The 18,409-nt window shown below is 41.4% G+C and overlaps 1 protein-coding gene across 1 annotated transcript in view; it reads right to left on the bottom strand.

Moving 5' to 3' along the window:
- The window catches only part of abtb2b (ankyrin repeat and BTB (POZ) domain containing 2b), a 148,726-nt gene that overhangs the window by 58,212 nt on the left and 72,105 nt on the right, over nucleotides 1-18,409 (bottom strand). Inside the window, exon 2 of the mRNA XM_024379159.2 lies at nucleotides 7,459-7,626. Coding sequence (XP_024234927.1) covers nucleotides 7,459-7,626 — 168 coding nt within the window. The remainder of the gene's footprint in view (nucleotides 1-7,458; nucleotides 7,627-18,409) is intronic.

The raw sequence follows: 18,409 nt of genomic DNA, 5'->3' as shown, positions 1-18,409 counted from the left end.
CCTTCACATACCGTATCACATTTCCTGGCTTTCCTCACGACAAGAGCGCCTTGAAATTGCCAATGCCTGGAAAAATCACAACTCAATGTCCTCAGTTTATATCTCAACAGTACTCAACAGTTCTACTAGATTTCCCTCACAGCTCACACTGGTTCCACAGATTCAGCTGGTTTTCTGCTGACACCAGCTATACGAGAAAAGGGATGTTCCAAATGGGCACTTTATTCTCTATGTAGTGCACTAGTTTGGACCAGAGCCTGTAGTGCACTATACAGTGAATTCTGAAAGTATTCAGACGCCTTTCATTGTTCCACATAATATTATGTTACAGCCTTATTCTAAAATGAATTATAAAAAATAAACTCAAAAACAAAAAAAATGACACACAGTTCCCCATAATGAGTGAAAACAGGTTTTTAGAAATTTTAATTGAAAACAGAAATACCTTATTTTCATAAGTATTCAGACCCTTTAATATGAGACTAGAAATTGAGCTCAGGTGCAGCCTGTTTCCATTCAATTGATTGGACATGATTTGGAAAGGTGCACGCCTGTCTATACAAGGTCCCACAGTTGACAGTGCATGTCAGAGCAAAAAGCAAGCCATGAGGTCGAAGGAATTGTCCGTAGAGCTCATAGACAGGAGGCACAGGGTACCAAAACATTTCTTCATTATTGCAGGTCCTGAGGAACACAGTGGCCTCCATAATTCTTAAATGGAAGAAGTTTGGAACCAACAAGACTCTTCCTAGATCTGTCCGCACGGCCAAACTGAGCAATCGGGGGAGAAGGACCTTGGTCAGGGAGGTGACCAAGAATCCGATGGTCCCTAACAGAGCTCCTATGTGGAGATGGGAGAACTTTCCAGAAGGACAAGAATCTCTACAGCACTCCAGCTATAAGGCCTTTATGTTAGAGTGGCCAGACTGGCCTGAATGCCAAACATGTCTGGAGAAAACCTGGCAACATCCCTACAGTGAAGCATGGTGGAGGCAGCATCATACTGTGGGGATTTTTTTCAGCAGCAGGGACCGGGAGACTAGTCAGGATCAAACTAAAGATGAACACAGAGAGATCCTTGATGAAAACCTACTCCAGAGCACTCAGGACCTCAGACTGAGGCAAATGTTCACCTTCCAACAGGACAACGACCCTAAGCACACAACCAAGACAACGCAGGAGTGGCTTTGGGACAAAAACCTGCTTTTGCTTTGTGATTATGGGGTATTGTGTGTAGATTGATGAGGGGGGGAAAACGACTTATTCCATTTTAGAATAAGGCTGTAACGTAACAAAAGGTTACGTGTCCATCTATATATATATAAATGAGAGAGAGATTCACTCGTTTTATCTAGCTAAATCAACAAAATTTGTTGTAGATTTTTTTAAAGTTGGTGACGTATTAAATCAAATTGAGTAAGCAAATAACTGTTTACCCAACTTACAGGCTGACTACACAGCTCATGTCACGTGCGCGAGTGTTACAAAATAAATTGAGAAATCTATATTAAATTATTGCACCCACTGCTCGCGCGCATCTACGTTGCCCAGGGCTGAAATAGAAGTCAGTTCTATTTGTGACGCAGATCGCGCCACAAGTCCTGCCTCTCCCATCTCCTCATTAGTTTATAGAAGCAGGTACCCACATGCCATCTCCTCATTGGTTATACCCACGTGGGTGACTGAAAGATGAATGAGGTCGGTGGCGGTAATGCACCTAATTTATGAAAGTTGCCAATCGCAATATAAAGTTAAGAGAAGAAAAACCCTGGAAGGAGGAGAGATGACTGGAAGAGGACCTTGTGCATTTCAGGTAAAATAACAACTCAATGTTTATATCCCAGGATAAATTAGCTTGCAACATCAAGCTAGCTAAATAGGACAAGTTAGCCAGCAACTGCAAGCTAGCCAGCTAAATTGCCATACATGTTTAATGCTTTTTGACCTGTCCCCAAATTAATCTAATTGGTTCAGAGTTTGTTTTGATATTTTAACCTGCGTGTCATGATTGCGTTTGGTGTGGGGGGACAAAATACATCTCTGCACGATGGCGCACGCACGCAGCCGGTTTGGGTTTCGTGTTAGAAATTGACAACCAAGAAGTCAAATCAACTGAAGCAACATAACAATAGTGTTGACTGAAAATGTCAAGTTCAGATTACAATTTTAGGGGGAAGGATCTTATTAGAATAATACCCAGCATGTTTTGCAACCTTACATTTTCACATTTACATTTTGGTCATTTAGCAGACGCTTTTATCCAGAGTGACTTCAACGCAGGTAAATAAACAACCACATGTAAATATTAAGAATAATGCACTAGGACAGAGTAATAATCATATAGAGCCATAATTCCATATAACAATTTTACTAATACAATCCAAGTATAATCATAATAACTTATAATGTACAGCAAAACAGTGCATCATCATTTCTGGTCAACTTTTCCTCAAGGATCAAAGAGCATTATAATGACCATCAGTGTGATGCATTTCTAAAGTTTTTGTCAACAAGCAGCACATCCTTATTACATCCTTATTACTGAGTCATGATCTTTGTTATGGTGTGTTGTAGCATACCTATAAACCACTATACAGTCATATTTAATTGCTTTAGGTAAAGTGATGAAATGCCAGACATACAACACACCATAACCTGTTACTAAACAATTATAGTCACATAAAATTTGCCAGGGTAAGACTGCTCTCTTGTTCAGATATCAGTAAGTGGACTGGAGGCAGGGCATGAAAGGGATAACAAATCCAGTTGTTTGTGTCATCCGTTTCAGGAAAGTATCTGCGTAATTAAGCACCCAACTCACTCAGGTGCTTCGCTATATCACATGTGACATTGTCCGTAAGCTTCAGTTCATTTGCACACAAAACAAATCATACACAAATAGGCCAGTCATGTGAGAAACTCGTCATCAACAAGAGGTCAGACAAGTGAAAATTATGGTCAGTAAAGAAAACTTTAAGCTCGTCTCTCAATTCAAAAAAAGTATCAATATTTTGCCCTTTGATAACCAGCGCACTTCTTCTGTACGTTGTAAAATTGTTACATGGTCACTGCCCATATCATTGCATAGTGCAGAAAATACACGAGAGTTCAGGGGCTTTGCTTTATGAAAGTTAACCACTTTCACTGTAGTGTCAAATACAGCTTTCAACCTGTCAGGCATTCCCTTGGCAGCAAAGATACTCTCGGTGGATGCTTCAGCAGCTACTCTTCCTGGGGTCCAGCAAAATTAAGGTAGTTTATACAATGTTAAAACATTACAATACATTCAAAACACTGTGTGCCCTCAGGCTCCTACTCCACCACTACCACCACTACCACATATCTACAGTACTAAATCCATGTGTTTGTATATTATCGTGTGTGTATGTATGTGTGTGTGTGTGTGTATGTGTGTGTGTGTGTGTGTGTGTGTGTGTGCGTGTATGCATGTGTCTGTGTTGCTTCACAGTCCCCGCTGATCATTAAGGTGTTTTTTTAATCTGTTTTTTAAATCTAATTTTACTGCTTGCGTCAGTTACTTGATGTGGAATAGAGTTCCATGTAGTCGCGGCTCTATGTAGTACTGTGTGCCTCCCATAGTCTGGTCTGGACTTGGGGACTGTGACGAAACCTCTTGTGGCATGTCTTGTGGGGTATGCATGGGTGTCCGAGCTGTGTGCCAGTAGTTTTGACAGACAGCTCGGGGGATTCAACATTCATGAATAAAAGCAGTGATAAAGTCCACTTTCAGCCAGGAGAGATTGACATGCATATTATTAATATTAGCTCTCTGTGTACATTCAAGGGCCAGCCGTGTGGCCCTGTTCTGAGCCAATTGCAATTTTCCTAAGTCCTTTTTTGTGGTACCTGACCACATGACTGATCAATAGTCAAGGTGCACCCAAAACAAGGGCCTGTAGGACCTGACTTGTTGATAGTGTTGTTAAGAAGGCAGAGCATCACAATATTATAGACCGACTTCTCCCCATCTTAGCTACTACTGCATAAATATGTTTTGACCATGACAGTTTACAATCTAGTGTTACTCCAAGCAGTTTAGTCATCTCAAATTGCTCAATTTCCACATTATTTATTACAAGATTTAGTTAAGGTTTAGGGTTTAGAAATATTTAGGGCTAACTTATTCCTTGCCACCCACTCTGAAAATAACTGCAGCTCTTTGTTGAGTGTTGCAGTCATTTTATTCGCTGAAGTAGCTGACGTGTATAGTGTTGAGTCATCCGCATACATAGAAACTCTGGCTTTACTCAAAGTCAGTGGCATGTCATTAGTAAAAAATGCAAAAAAAGCAACGGGCCTAAACAGCTACCCTGGAGAATTCCTGATTCTAACTGGATTGTATATGATAGGCTTCCATTAAAGAACACCCTGTGTTCTGTTAGACAAGTAACTCTTTATCCACATTATAGCAGGGGGTGTAAAGCCATAACACATCAGTTTTCACAGCAGCAGACTGGAATCAATAATGTCAAAAGCTACACTGAAGTCTAACAAGACAGCCCCCAAAATCATTTTATCATCAATTTCTCTCAGCCAATCATCAGTGATTTGTGTAAGTGCTGTGCAAATGGACCACCAAAGTCCATTTGATGTCACAAAGCTGTCCAGTACTTAAAAAATATCCTCTCCTGGTGTCCTTCTTAATAATGGTATCGGTTGCTTTTATACACTTCTAACTACTCGAAAGTTGTCTTAATTCTCGCTCAAAAAACTCCTGTGGCTTATTTTTCAAATTGCCATGTTTTGTTTCTAAATGTCTGCGCAAGAGTGAAGGTTTCATTGACTTGTGAGATAGTACTTTTGCACATATAACACACTGTGGCTGAGGAAAGGCACTACTCCCAATATAAGTGAACCCCAAATCAATGTAGTTCTCATCATATTTGCGCCTCTTTGATGGTCCAACGTCCCTGTCTGTTGTTCGGTGCTTTCCCAGGTAAGGGGGCAGTATCTTCGGCTGCATCAGAATCACAACTGTCAGTGTCCATGCTAGCTGGGCTAACAACAAATACAGAATTACTGATGCTAGCATTGGATGTGCTCGTGGAAGCAGAACAACTTGTGTCATCGACAGGTGCAGGTGTAGTACTGCTGGTAGTAGCAGTACTACCAGTAGAGCTGGTATGTGTCTCTATGGACGCAGACCTTACTTTTTAAAACCATTTATCAATTATCGAGCAAACGGAATGAGCAGCAGCTATGTTTGGTTACATACAGACTGTTAGTGGAATTCCTGTGAAATTGACATTTCAATGAACAATAGATGGTTTAATTTCATTTTTGGGGGTGAAATGAGGCTACTCTGGCGAGAAAAAAAACTGCCCCAAATGTAAAGCCCCGTTGGAAAATATAAATTGACTGTTTGGAAGATAGAAAAAAAAATCATTTTTTTAATACGGATAAAAAATGTATTTGGCGTACCCCCAATGGCATTGCGTGTACCCCGTATTGGACTTGACAGCAGCCTGCTAACAAACTATTGTAAGTTGAAGCAACAAATATTACTGGTGTAGGGAATAGCGTGCCATTTGGGATGCAGCCAATGTTTCATTATTGGGCCCATCCCAGTCTGAGCATTTTCTATGTGGTTTGATGGGTTGGGATGTGGGACAACCAGGAGACAAACTCCAGATGTCTTTTGTTAAAGGATAACGCAGTTGTCATCACAATGGAGTAGACACAGACTCCTTCCTCTATGTAGACTGAATACTATGTCGCTGAGGTCCTGTGCTTCCTTCCATCTCTGATAAGAGGGATGCAAAGAGCAAGGTTCAATTCGATTTCATTCCAGAAATGTCCAATGAAATTCTGAATGAAAAGTGTTACTCATTTTCAACAAGGAACTTTAATTCCTTGAAATTGAATTGAATTTACTCAGACAAACAAAACATTTAGAGAGATAGAAAAACAGAGAGACCGAGAGAGAGGGACAGAGAAGGAGAGAGAAAGAGAGAGAAAGAAAGAAAAGATGGACAGAAAGACAAAGACAAGACAGACCCCTCTTACAGTATGTGGGAAGGTTAGCAACTTTCATATCGTCATACCGTCGTTCTCTCATCCCGGGATTTACGGTATTATCCTTACACCACACAAGGAGGCGCTAAAAATGCAAGCAAATCCCATTGGGTCTACTACCAAAATGCTAACAAAACTAGCACAAACTAATAGCAAAATCACAGCTAAATGCTAATGACCGAAAACATAAACTGATTGCAAAGACAGGATAATCCAGCTCATAAAGTTATACAAGCATAGCTATTAACTACCGAATGTCATTTTCGGTGAGCGTAGACATTTACAAGTGAAATTGAACGAGACAAATTGTGCAAATGAACAAAGTTGTGATATATGCTTTTCTGAAGGAAGAGCAGCATGTGTACATGGAGCAGAGGGGGAAGAAAAAAAATGCTAGTAGGAAGCACCGGGAAGAAATTGCAAATGTACAGATAACTCATCCAAGGCTCTTTGACTTCTGGCAAAAAGCCATTGTAAGATCTGATGGCAAACATTTAGTAGTGAATTGCATACAAATGTAACTTCATCACCTCATGTCTACCACACAACAGAAACTTGCCGATAGATACAGTATAGAACGCTACGGACTCACCTGCTCCCACTTTCCCCCGTTGTGCTACTTACAAATAAACTTGTTACTGTTCTGGGGAACTATTGAATGCTGAAATGAAGAACACAATCTGCTTTATCTCGTAACGTATTGCACAAGTTGACTGCAGGTATTAACTTAAAAAGTAGCTACAAATATTCACATTTATTGAAAAACTTCAAAGAAACCATCCCGTGGCTTTTTAAAAAATATCCCGGTATACGGTATATACGGTACACCGCCCAAGCCTACTGTATCTCTTCCATTTCATTCCACATGACAAGAAAGCCTTTAAACTACACCATCCTTGGAGACTAACCATGTACAGTAGACCGCTTATTATGTACAGAGATATCTAGAGTCAGTGATAAATGTGTCTATATTATCACTGTTCTCCATTTCCCACACGTTGACTGGCTAAAATAACAGTTCATCTGGCACAAGGAATGCCCATATCTGGTTATTGTCCTAACGAGTTAGAGATAACAGGCAGGCAGAGGGAATGTTAAGCAAATGTTAGAAATGTTAAGGATATATCCAAATAAATGTGTGATTTATATTATTCCTTTATTTGATCTACTTGATGTTTGAGTGTTTCTTATTAAGTGTCCAAATAATAGAATAAAGCATTTTTTTTTGCTTTGGAGGGAACTATATTCCCTGAGATCATTTTTCTGAAAAAAGAAAGTACTTTCACAAAGAGTTTTAACATTGTGTAAAACTTAAAAGAAATCTCATCACGTGAATAGAAGGAAATGAAAACACACACACACACGTTGATGACACACAACCCCCTACGCCCACCCCACACACCCTACTTTCCCCACACTTACTGAGCTCGGAGATGCTGCCAACGCAGGTGGCCAGGAGGGACTGCTCCAGGGTGCGGAGCTCCAGTTGGGCGTAGGCGTCCTCTCTGCTCTCCACCCCAGCCTGGCCCTGTCCCTGCTGAACCTGGCCCTCTGTGTAAGGACTGAAGTGGGCCGGGAGAGACAGCACCCCTATGGGGTAAGAGAAAGAGGGAGAGAGGGAGGAGAGAGATGTGTTTAAATCACCAATGGATCACAAATCAATCAAGTGACATCTGCTGAAACTGGTCGAAATACGAGGTCCTGTAACGCTGCTGTATAACCCATACTGCTGAAGATAAATAAACATGCGCACACACACGAATGTGAGGCCTGCCCTGGCTGGATACATCCAGAAATAAGAAGCAAAGCCAACTTCAAAGATCAGGTGAACAGTTAAATACACTAACACAGGCATACACACACAAAGTCAGTCAGATTTTTCAATTGAATCCTACTACTACTGACGTGCACAGAGCAGGTTTGAATTACACATGTAATAAAATAGGCATTGTCAATCAGTTCTGACAAAACTTGCTCCAAGTCCTTTGGCAGTTTCATGGGCCCTGGTCAAAAGTAGTGCACAATATAGGAAATAGGGTGCCATTATGGATGCATTCCATGTTAAATACTGAACTTTAGAGAAAGATGAGGCAATGGGTACACAGGGGAATACCAGCAGTAAAACAAGCTTTGGTAGTTAGTGACTGTCGAGGGAAGTTTATCTGGAAAAAGTTGTTTTTTTTAAATGGAAAGTTTGATCATAAGAGGGTAGTTTAAGACAGTGTTCTATTTATTCATAAGCATCTTAGGCCCAAAGACATAGAATTACAGAACACTGACTTGAATGGAGGTGTCCGTTGTAGTAATTATATCTCCATGGTTAGGCCTAGCTAACTACTGTTGGTAAAAGGTGGAGCAGTGCACTCTGGGTCTGGTTTCGGTCATAAATACCAAGATGTTGCCCTGCTGTCACCACTCACTGTCAGCTACCCACAGTCGGTGTTACACTGTGGTAGGGTGCGGGGTTAGAGACCACCTGACCTAAATTTGAACCCTAACAACCCCCTACCATTGTGTTCCTAGTGCTCCCACATGCAATGGACACACGCTCATGCAAACATACGCACATACGCACACACACACTGCCTTCACTGCCTGAGATAGATGGGTTCTTTAAGGGACATGACTGGCATTTTCTCCTAAGAATGACCGTCTATAGGAACCACGTCCACTCGTGTGTGTGTGTGAGAAACAGAGTGTGTGCATCAGCATAATTAGTAAGGGGAGGAAAGCATAGTTGTCATGGAAATCCAACACTTCCTGAGTGTGTAACCACTTGTTTGGTCAAAGCCGGGTGAGCAGCTGTTACTCAAACCTAGCCACACCCACTAAGAGTTTAATCACTGACTGGGTAAGAGAGAGACAGAGACAGGAAAAAGAGAAAGAACATTCATTGTCCCCTCCTTCAATTCAATTTCCTCACCACATGTCAATGAAGTTATTATGATCGAGTGAAGTCGTTACATAACCCTTACCGCATAGAATTAATTTTATTCTACATGACAGTAAAAGACATCAAGCATTTTTTTTATTGTAATTTTTTATTTAACCTCATTTAACTAGGCAAGTCAGTTTAGAACAAATTCTTATTTACATTGACAGCCTACTGGGAAACAGTGGGTTAACTGCCTTGTTCATGGGCAGAACGACAGATTTGTACCTTGTCAGCTTGGGGATTCGATCAAGCAACCTCTCGGTTACTGGCCCAACGCTCTAAACACTAGGTTACCTCCCGCCCCTAATCCTGGTTGAAAAGATAGTATCCTGGTATAATACAATATTGAAAATGTCACCCAAGGCTTTTTCCCAGATGGTACCCTTTACTCCATTTTCGCCCTGGTAAAAGTAGTAAAGTGCCATTTGGGATGCAGACCTAGTCTTTCAATGCCTGGCTCCCACTGGCAGATTGCAAAATTGAGGAGTGACAATGGGTAAATGGGTCAAATTTAACACATTGTCCTCCTTCCTACAAAGATCCAGTCTTTAAAAGTCTTTAAGTAACTGCTTTTTCAGGTTCATCAGTTTGGGTTAGATCCAGGATATGTTCCAGAACCTGTAATTGTTTAGGCAATTGATATAAGGGCTGCTAGCTCTACCTGCTCATTGCCAGAGCAAAATCATTCATGATGCGATTAGACTCTTCTGCAGTGGCACTCAAATCGAATGAATGACACTGATTGGCAAGAGGTTCCACTGACTTGAGTCGTGTTCATTAGGCACTAAATGAAACAAAATGGACTGAAACGGAGGGACAACCTGGACTTGACTAATAAGAAACAATTTTTGTTTTCAGTTTCAGTTGCCGGCCCTAATGAACACAACCTAAAAGTTCTGCGGACCTCAATGTCCAGTTTGAGAAAGGGGGCTGGCTCTATTATGCATGGCTGTGAGTTTGTTCAACTCTGTATCTATGGCTCTGGGGCCTGACTCTGTGTGTGTTGGACCTCTTTTCTCAGAGCCCCAGGGAAAAACCTTTATTTTGGCACCAGAGCAAGCCCAGAAGAGTCGAGAGGAGTGAGGATTGGCTAACGAAGGAAAAGAGAAGGACCGAACGAAAAGCAGGTTTGTCATTTATGAACGCAGCCCCGAGCAGAAATAAAGGAGATAATCTCCTCCTCTATTATTTTCTCCAGATGCCTCTTTCTCAGGAGATGCAGGGTGACTGGGCAGCATGCGGAATTCTAGCCAGTCACCCTGCATGCGAAACACTAGTTCCCATGTGCTTCCGGCATGCGGAACACTGGCCAATGAAACTGGAACCTTGGAAGGCACGTCGATGAAGGATCTGAAAAAATCTGCTTATCATTATAAAAAAAACCTCCTGAATAGTTCTAAAGCTGATGTCCTTTCTCTTTTTCTTTTCTGCAGCTTCTCCAAGGATGTGTTCCAAATGACACCTATATAGAGCAATCATTTTGTAGTCTATTTTTGATTTTTTAAACATTTTATTTCACCTTTATTTAACCAGGTAGGCTAGTTGAGAACAAGTTCTCATTTACAACTGCGACTTGGCCAAGAAAGCAAAGCAGTGCGACACAAACAACAGAGTTACACATGGAATAAACAAACATACAGTCAATAACACAAGAGAAAAAAACAAGTCAATATACAGTGTATGCAAATGAGGTAAGGCATTAAATAGGCCAAAGTGGCAAAATAATTACAATTTAGCAATTCAACACTGGAGTGATAGATGTAAAGAAGATGAATGTGCAAGTAGAGACACTGGGGTGCAAACGAGCAAAAAAATAACAGTATGGGGATAAGGTAGTTGGATGGGCTATTTACAGATGGGCTATGTACAGGTGCAGTGATCTGTGAGCTGCTCTGACAGCTGGTGCTTAAAGTTAGTGAGGGAGATGTGAGTCTCCAGCTTCAGTGATTTTTGCAATTCGCTCCAGTCATTGGCAGCAGACAGCTGGAAGGAAAGGTGGCCAAAAGAGGAATTGGATTTGGGGTGACCAGTGAGATATACAGTGGGGCAAAAAAAATATTTAATCAGCCACCAATTGTGCAAGTTCTCTCACTTAAAAAGATGAGAGAACCCAGTAATTTTCATAATAGGTACACTTCAACTATCGCAAACAAAATGAGAAGGAAAAAAATCCAGTAAATCACATTGTAGGATTTTTAATGAATTTATTTGCAATTATGGTGGAAAATAAGTATTTGGTCGCAACAATATTTATTAGGTTAGGTTTGTTAAAATAGAATGCAGGAATTTTTGCATGTAAACACACACATGCATACAGCGCTCTCACCACTCCCAACAGTATTTCAAAACCGGTAGAAGACAAGCTGGTATGGTATTTTTCCATTTGTATAAATCATGTTTAAAGAGACAGGTTTTGTATCTGAGTGTCTAAGAGACTAGCATAAATCTAGACTACTAGGTCTATTTAGTGATATAAGTTCACTTCCTCAAGGAAAGTGGAAGTGGACATATTGTGAGAGCGAGGGGGGCCACAAACTACAGAGGAGAGAAACACACTGTCTTAAAAGAAAGCACATTCAGGAAGGCAGACATTAGGTTCTCTGTCATTATTATTAGGATACATCTCTCTCTCTCACACACACACACACACACACAGGCAGGTTCACACACAGACACAGAGCTCAGATCACTTCAACCTGTCGATCCAGGCAGTTTAATTAACCCCAGATAACGAGCCTTAATCAGCTGAGCCCAGACCTCAGAGACTCATCCGTTACAATGCCTGTTAACGTTAGCATGGCTAAATCCTATAGAGTTGTAATTACTTTAATAGACCTGTGTGTGTGTGTGTGTGTGTGTGTGTGTGTATATAGCTATACTTATCGCTAGACCTCTCTCTCCCTCACGTGGCATGACTTCTCATGCAGCTCTCAGAGAGATAGTGAGGGTAGAAACTCATTAAATGGATGAAGGGTATACAGCCACACTACTGGAGGCATATTTGAGATCCTATTCACAAACCGTGAGATTGCTGCCCATGATTGAACAGTGATAGTGTCACTTAATGTTAACACAACATTCACTTTCGACAGTCGTAATTTTTTTAAACTATTGTTATTTTAAACTTGGCACTTTGGGACTATTCTGAACAGCTTCAAAGGTCAATGTGATGTCTTCGGCTCAAACAAAATGCTGTGTTCTTAAAATACAGTACTATATCTGTCCAGATAAAGCACATTGTTGACAATTCCTTTTCTTTATTGAATCCTCTCAAGGGGAATAACATTGTGGACGTTTCCTTTCTTTGGCTCGCTGAAAATATCCTAAATAATCACAATGTAGATGCACCCTATTTTTAACAATCTTAATATAGTCCCTGGAATAATACTTCTCTCTGGCTCAGGGACGTTCTTTGGTTTGCCTTACTCCCCCTTTCTTTTGTTCCTTCTTAAGCTCTCTCGCTTTCTCTCAAACATATGTTGAAATACCGAAGTAATGTCAGTTAACACATGGGACTGGACTGCAGTGATGCATACTTGACCTTTAGTGTGACCTCTCTGTGTTTTGGTCCATTTAGGAAAAAGGAGGAGTGTGTGTGCGCACAGGGAGAGGGCCCACACACTTACATGCATACAAACCTGTGTGCACACTCATATGTTCACTGCACACACACACACACACACACCACACTCCTGGCCTTTCCCACATCCCACCCCTGGTCGCCTTCACCACTGAACCCCAGCCTGCGTCATCCCTGCCGAGCCAGGCCATATCCCGATACCGCCACTACCACTACCATCATCATCACGAAATGGACCATTTCACACTGGGACCGAGATAGGGTGCGGAAGAAATAGAGAGTCTGTCTGTGTGTGTGTGCGCACATCAGGCTGCATGCATAGCAATGATTACTGGATGAAGAATATGTAGAATATGCTGGGGTACTATGGGAGACAGAGGGAGGAGAGGGGGGCGGTTGTGGCCACACATTGAGGTTACCCTGCAAACGTCATGTGGGGATCACAGCTACAAATCACAGCTAAACATCACCGCAGTGCCTGAGACAACTCCACAAATCCAGTCCCCAAAACTTCTGCAACTCTGTACAAAACTGGGAGGGGAGCTTGGCCAGAGGGTAAGGTTTAGAGTGCAGAGGTATTCTTTGGAGGCTGGATGAGATTCAGAGAGGATGTCAAAAAAGAGACCAGGAAATATGGATGGTAGACAAGTGTCCCAATTATAAGAGACGTCTTATCCTTTTATCTCAATCTATACTGAATGAAAACATAAGCAAAACATAAAATGTAGGTCCCATGTTTTATGAGCAGAAATAAAAGAGCCCAGAAATGATCCATATGCACAAAAATCATATATTCTCTCAAATTTGTTTACATCCCTGTTAAGTGAGCATTTCTCTTTTGCCAAGATAATCCAGCCACCTGATAGGTGTGGCATATCAAGAAACTGATTAAGCAGCATAATCATTACACAGGTAAACCATGTGCTTGGGACAAACAAAGGCCACTCTAAAATGTGCAGTTTTGTCACACAATGCCACAGATGTCTTGGGGCGGCAGGCAGCCTTGTGTTTAGAGCGTTGGGCCAGTAAATAAAGGTTAAGTAAAAAAATTAAAAATCCTACATTTTGAGGGAGTGTGCAATTGGCATGCTGACTGCAGGAATTTCCACCAGAGTTGTTGCCAGAGAATTGAATGTTAATTTCTATACAGTAAGATGCCTCCAATATTATTTTAGAGAATTTGGCAGTACGTCCAACCGACCTCACAACCACAGAACACATGTAATCAGCCCAGGACCTCCACATCCGGCTTCTTCACCTGCAGGATCATCTGAGACCAGCCACCCAGACAGCTGATGAAACTGTGAGTTTGCGCAACCGAAGAATTTCTGCACAAACTGTCAGAAACCACCTCAGGAAGCCTCATCTGATCTACAGGCTCGCTGTCCTCATCAGGGTCTTGACCTGTCTGCAGTTCTACGTTGTAACCGACTTCAGTGGGCAAATACTCACCTTCGATGGCCACTGGCACGCAGGAAAAGTGTGCTCTTCATGGGTTAATCATGGTTCCAACTGTACCGGGCAGGCGGTAGACAGCATGTGTATTTGATTTGATTGAACCTTTATTTAACTAGGCAAGTGTATGGCGTCGTGTGGGTGAGTGGTTTGCTTTGCTCTGTCAACTTTGTGAACAGAGTGCCCCCGTGTTGGCGGTGAGGTTATTTTTCATTTATTAAATCTTTATTTAACTAGGCAAGTCAGTTAATGCACCACCGCTGTGGAGCTTCTCAAAGTAATGTTTTCTTCACCTCAAACAGCAAGCAAACAAATACTGTTTTTACATCCATTGAGAATGACAATAGTCCCTCAATCTATTTAAAAAACTGTTTAGCTCTCTCCCTTTTGATAAAAATGTATTCCTCTGATCCAATGAAAACATCATAAAATAGGCCTACCGGGTTGCTACTTATCAGTGCAGTAAATAGGTTCTGGTACTTATGTGTGCTGGTACTGTTTTATATGTAGGTGCAGGAGCTCCACAGTACTTTTGAGCTAATACTCTAAGAGGAACAGGAGCTCAAGTAGCAGAAAATGTGAGGTGCTGGTACACAGCTTGGTGAGTTCCTGCCCAAGTCAAACACTGCTTCTTATCCCTTGCGCAAATAGCCTACAGCTGTGTCTGTCCGGAACACACTGGCACAGGAAATTCTTGAGGGCCCAAGTTCTCTAGTGCAAGCTTCAGGGCTAGAGTATTTTTTTCCCATATATATATATTGTTATAGGGGGTGGAACAGCTTTAATATTGTTGCTTGCATCAATGTAATTGTCTACATAATTTCCAATCCCCCAATGAACAAGCATGGGAAACAGTGTTTAAACTCTTTACAATGAAGATATGTAAAGTTTTTGGGATTTTTACAAATTATCTTTGAAAGACAGGGTCCTGAAAAAGGGACTTTTCTATTTTTGCTGAGTATACATACAAGTACAGTGGGGCAAAAAAGTATTTAGTCAGCCACCAATTGTGCAAGTTCTCCCACTTAAAAAGATGAGGCCTGTAATTTTCATCATAAGTACACTTCAACTATGACAGACAAAATGAGAAAAAATATCCTGAATATCACATTGTAGGATTTGTTATGAATTTATTTGAAAATTGCGGGAAATAAGTATTTGGTCACCTACAAACAAGCAAGATTTCTGGCTCTCACAGACCTGTAACTTCTTCTTTAAGAGGCTCCTCTGTCCTCCACTCGTTACCTGTATTAATGGCACCTGTTTGAACTTGTTATCAGTATAAAAAGACACCTGTCCACAACCTCAAACAGTCACACTCCAAACTCCACTATGGCCAAGACCAAAGAGCTGTCAAAGGACACCAGAAACAAAATTGTAGACCTGCACCAGGCTGGGAAGACTGAATCTGCAATAGGTAAGCAGCTTGGTCTGAAGAAATCAACTATGGGAGCAATTATTAGGAAATGGAAGACATACAAGACCACTGATAATCTCCCTCGATCTGGGGCTCCATGCAAGATCTCACCCCGTGGGGTCAAATTGATCACAAGAACAGTGAGCAAAAATCACAGAACCACACGGGGGGGACCTAGTGAATGGCCTGCAGAGAGCTGGGACCAAAGTAACAATGTCCAGGCCCGTCTGAAGTTTGCTAGAGAGCATTTGGATGATCCAGAAGAATAGTTTGAGAATGTCATATGGTCAGATGAAAATATAACTTTTTGGTAAAAACTCAACTCGTCGTGTTTGGAGGACAAAGAATGCTGAGTTGCATCCAAAGAACACCATACCTACTGTGAAGCATGGGGGTGGAAACATCATGCTTTGGGCTGTTTTCCTGCAAAGGGACCAGGACGACTGATCCGTGTAAAGGAAAGAATGAATGGGGCCATGTATTGTGAGATTTTGAGTGAAAACCTCCTTCCATCAATCAGCGAGGGCATTGAAGATGAAACGTGGCTGGGTCTTTCAGCATGACAATGATCCCAAACACACCGCCCAGGCAACGAAGAAGTGACTTCGTAAGAAGCATTTCAAGGTCCTGGAGTGGCCTAGCCAGTCTCCAGATCTCAACCCCATAGAAAATCTTTGGAGGGAGTTGAAAGTCCATGTTGCCCAGCAACAGCCCCAAAACATCATTGCTTTAGAGGAGATCTGCATGGAGGAATGGGCCAAAATTCCAGCAAGTGTGTGAAAACCTTGTGAAGACTTACAGAAAACGTTTGACCTCTGTCATTGCCAACAAAGGGTATATAACATTGAGAAGTATTGAGAAACTTTTGTTATTGACCAAATACTTATTTTCCACCATAATTTGCAAATAAATTCATAAAAAATCATACGTGATTTTCTGGATTTTTTTCCCCCTCATTTTGTCTTTCATAGTTGAAGTGTACCTATGATGAAAATTATTGGCCTCTCTCATCTTCTTAAGTGGGAGAACTTGCACAATTGGTGGCTGACTAAATACTTTTTTGCACACACACATATATATCACACACGTGTCCACATTTTATTTGGTCATAACTTCATTGTGTGAATTGTTTGCTTTGATTGTTAGTGTATGTCAATTCCCCATATATCAGCATTATTACATTTTCTGTTAATTCCTATAATTTCTAATATACTGTGTTTGCTTGGTCACGTTAATTTCTGTGAATGCATTCAATAAATTATTATTCCAGTCTTTTTCTGTTCTCATTGTCGGAGTGGACACATTGTTTGAGGAGCACACAACCTATGCAATACTTGTGAGAAACAAGTGTTGGTTTATTTCATTCCATTTACGAGGTTGTGTCAATTCAATTGAGTTATTGTCTTTTGTTTGGAGCATTCCTGTCAATGTTGAGTAAGGATGCACACCTAATTATGCTTAGAAGTAGGCCTATAGGCTACCTGGCCTCCGCGCAAATGTGGGAATATAGTGGGGATCTGATAGTATTTCTGAATGGCTTAAGAACAAATTCTTATTTACAATGACAGCCTACACCAGCCAAACCCAGACGACGCTGGGCCAATTGTGCGCCACTCTATGGGACTCCCAATCACGGCCGGTTGTGATACAGCCTGGATTCAAACCAGGGTGTCTGTGGCACAGTGCATTAGACCACTGTGCCACTCTGGAGCCCCGAGTTATGGTATGGGCAGGCATAAACAACTTATAGATGGCAATTTGAATGCACAGAGTTACCGTGACGAGATCCTGAGGCCCATTGTCATGCCATTCATCCACCGCCATAACCTCATGTTTCAGCATGATAACGCACAGCCCCATGTCGCAAGGATCTGTACACAATTCCTGGAAGCTGAAAATGTCTCAGTCCTTCCATGGCCTGCATATTCACCCATTGAGCTGTTTGGGATGCTCTGGATTGACGTGTACAACATCGTGTTCCAGTTCCCAACAATATCCAGAAACTTCGCACAGCCATTGAAGAGGATTGAGACAACATTCCACAGGCCACAATCAACAGCCTGAGCAACTCTATTCGAACAAGATGTGTCGCGCTGCATGAGGCAAATGGTGGTCACACCAGATACTGACTGGTTTTCTGATTCACGCCACTACTTTAAAAAAAAGTTACTAAGAGATGCATATCTGTATTCCCATTCATGTGAAATCCATAGATTAGGGCCAAATTAATTCATTTCAATTAACTGATTTCCTTATGAGCTGTAACACAGTAACTTTGAAAATGTTGCATTTATATTTTTGTTCAGTGTAGTTTGAGGGGGAAGAACAACATTATAATATCCTGTTCTTTCTAACCATTATAATTTACATACAAACAAACGGGTCCGTAAACTCTAATCGATTACATCACAATAGGTCAGAACACTTAAGATAGTGTTGTAAAAATCCCTCCGGTTTTATCTGTCTTACCATTGTTTGAGGGTGAGGGAGGGGAGATTTTTTTAAGTGAACTGGATCTCTGTTCTCATCACCTCTCAACCCCAGCCCTGATAAAAACACATTCCTGGGGACTAATTGGTCTGTGTTTGCTGAACTGTTGTGTCTACAGTGGCGAGCGTGTATGTATGTATGTATGTATGTATGTATGTATGTATGTATGTATGTATGTATGTATGTATGTATGTATGTATGTATGTGTATGTATGTATGTATGTATGTATGTAGTGTGTGTGTGGTTTGTTCCAACCTATGTCCGTAGGCGTGAGTATCACAACCCCTAAGGACAAATTCCTAACAAGGGTTTTCAAACACACACACACTGGAGTGAACACCTGCCTCGCCCCCATAACAACCTAACAACCTCTTCATTCATCACAGTGCAGAGGGATTAGATAAAACAGGGAGCGTAGGCTTCAAAGCCACTTCCACTCTCCAGAAAGAGCTCTGATTCTGGGCCATGAGGCTGGGTCTCTCCTCCTGCAGAAGC

Source organism: Oncorhynchus tshawytscha, linkage group LG19 (assembly GCF_018296145.1).
Source record: "Oncorhynchus tshawytscha isolate Ot180627B linkage group LG19, Otsh_v2.0, whole genome shotgun sequence".
NCBI lineage: Eukaryota > Metazoa > Chordata > Actinopteri > Salmoniformes > Salmonidae > Oncorhynchus > Oncorhynchus tshawytscha.
Note: the sequence above shows the minus strand (reverse complement) of the source record. Positions and strands in the feature narration are given on the sequence as shown.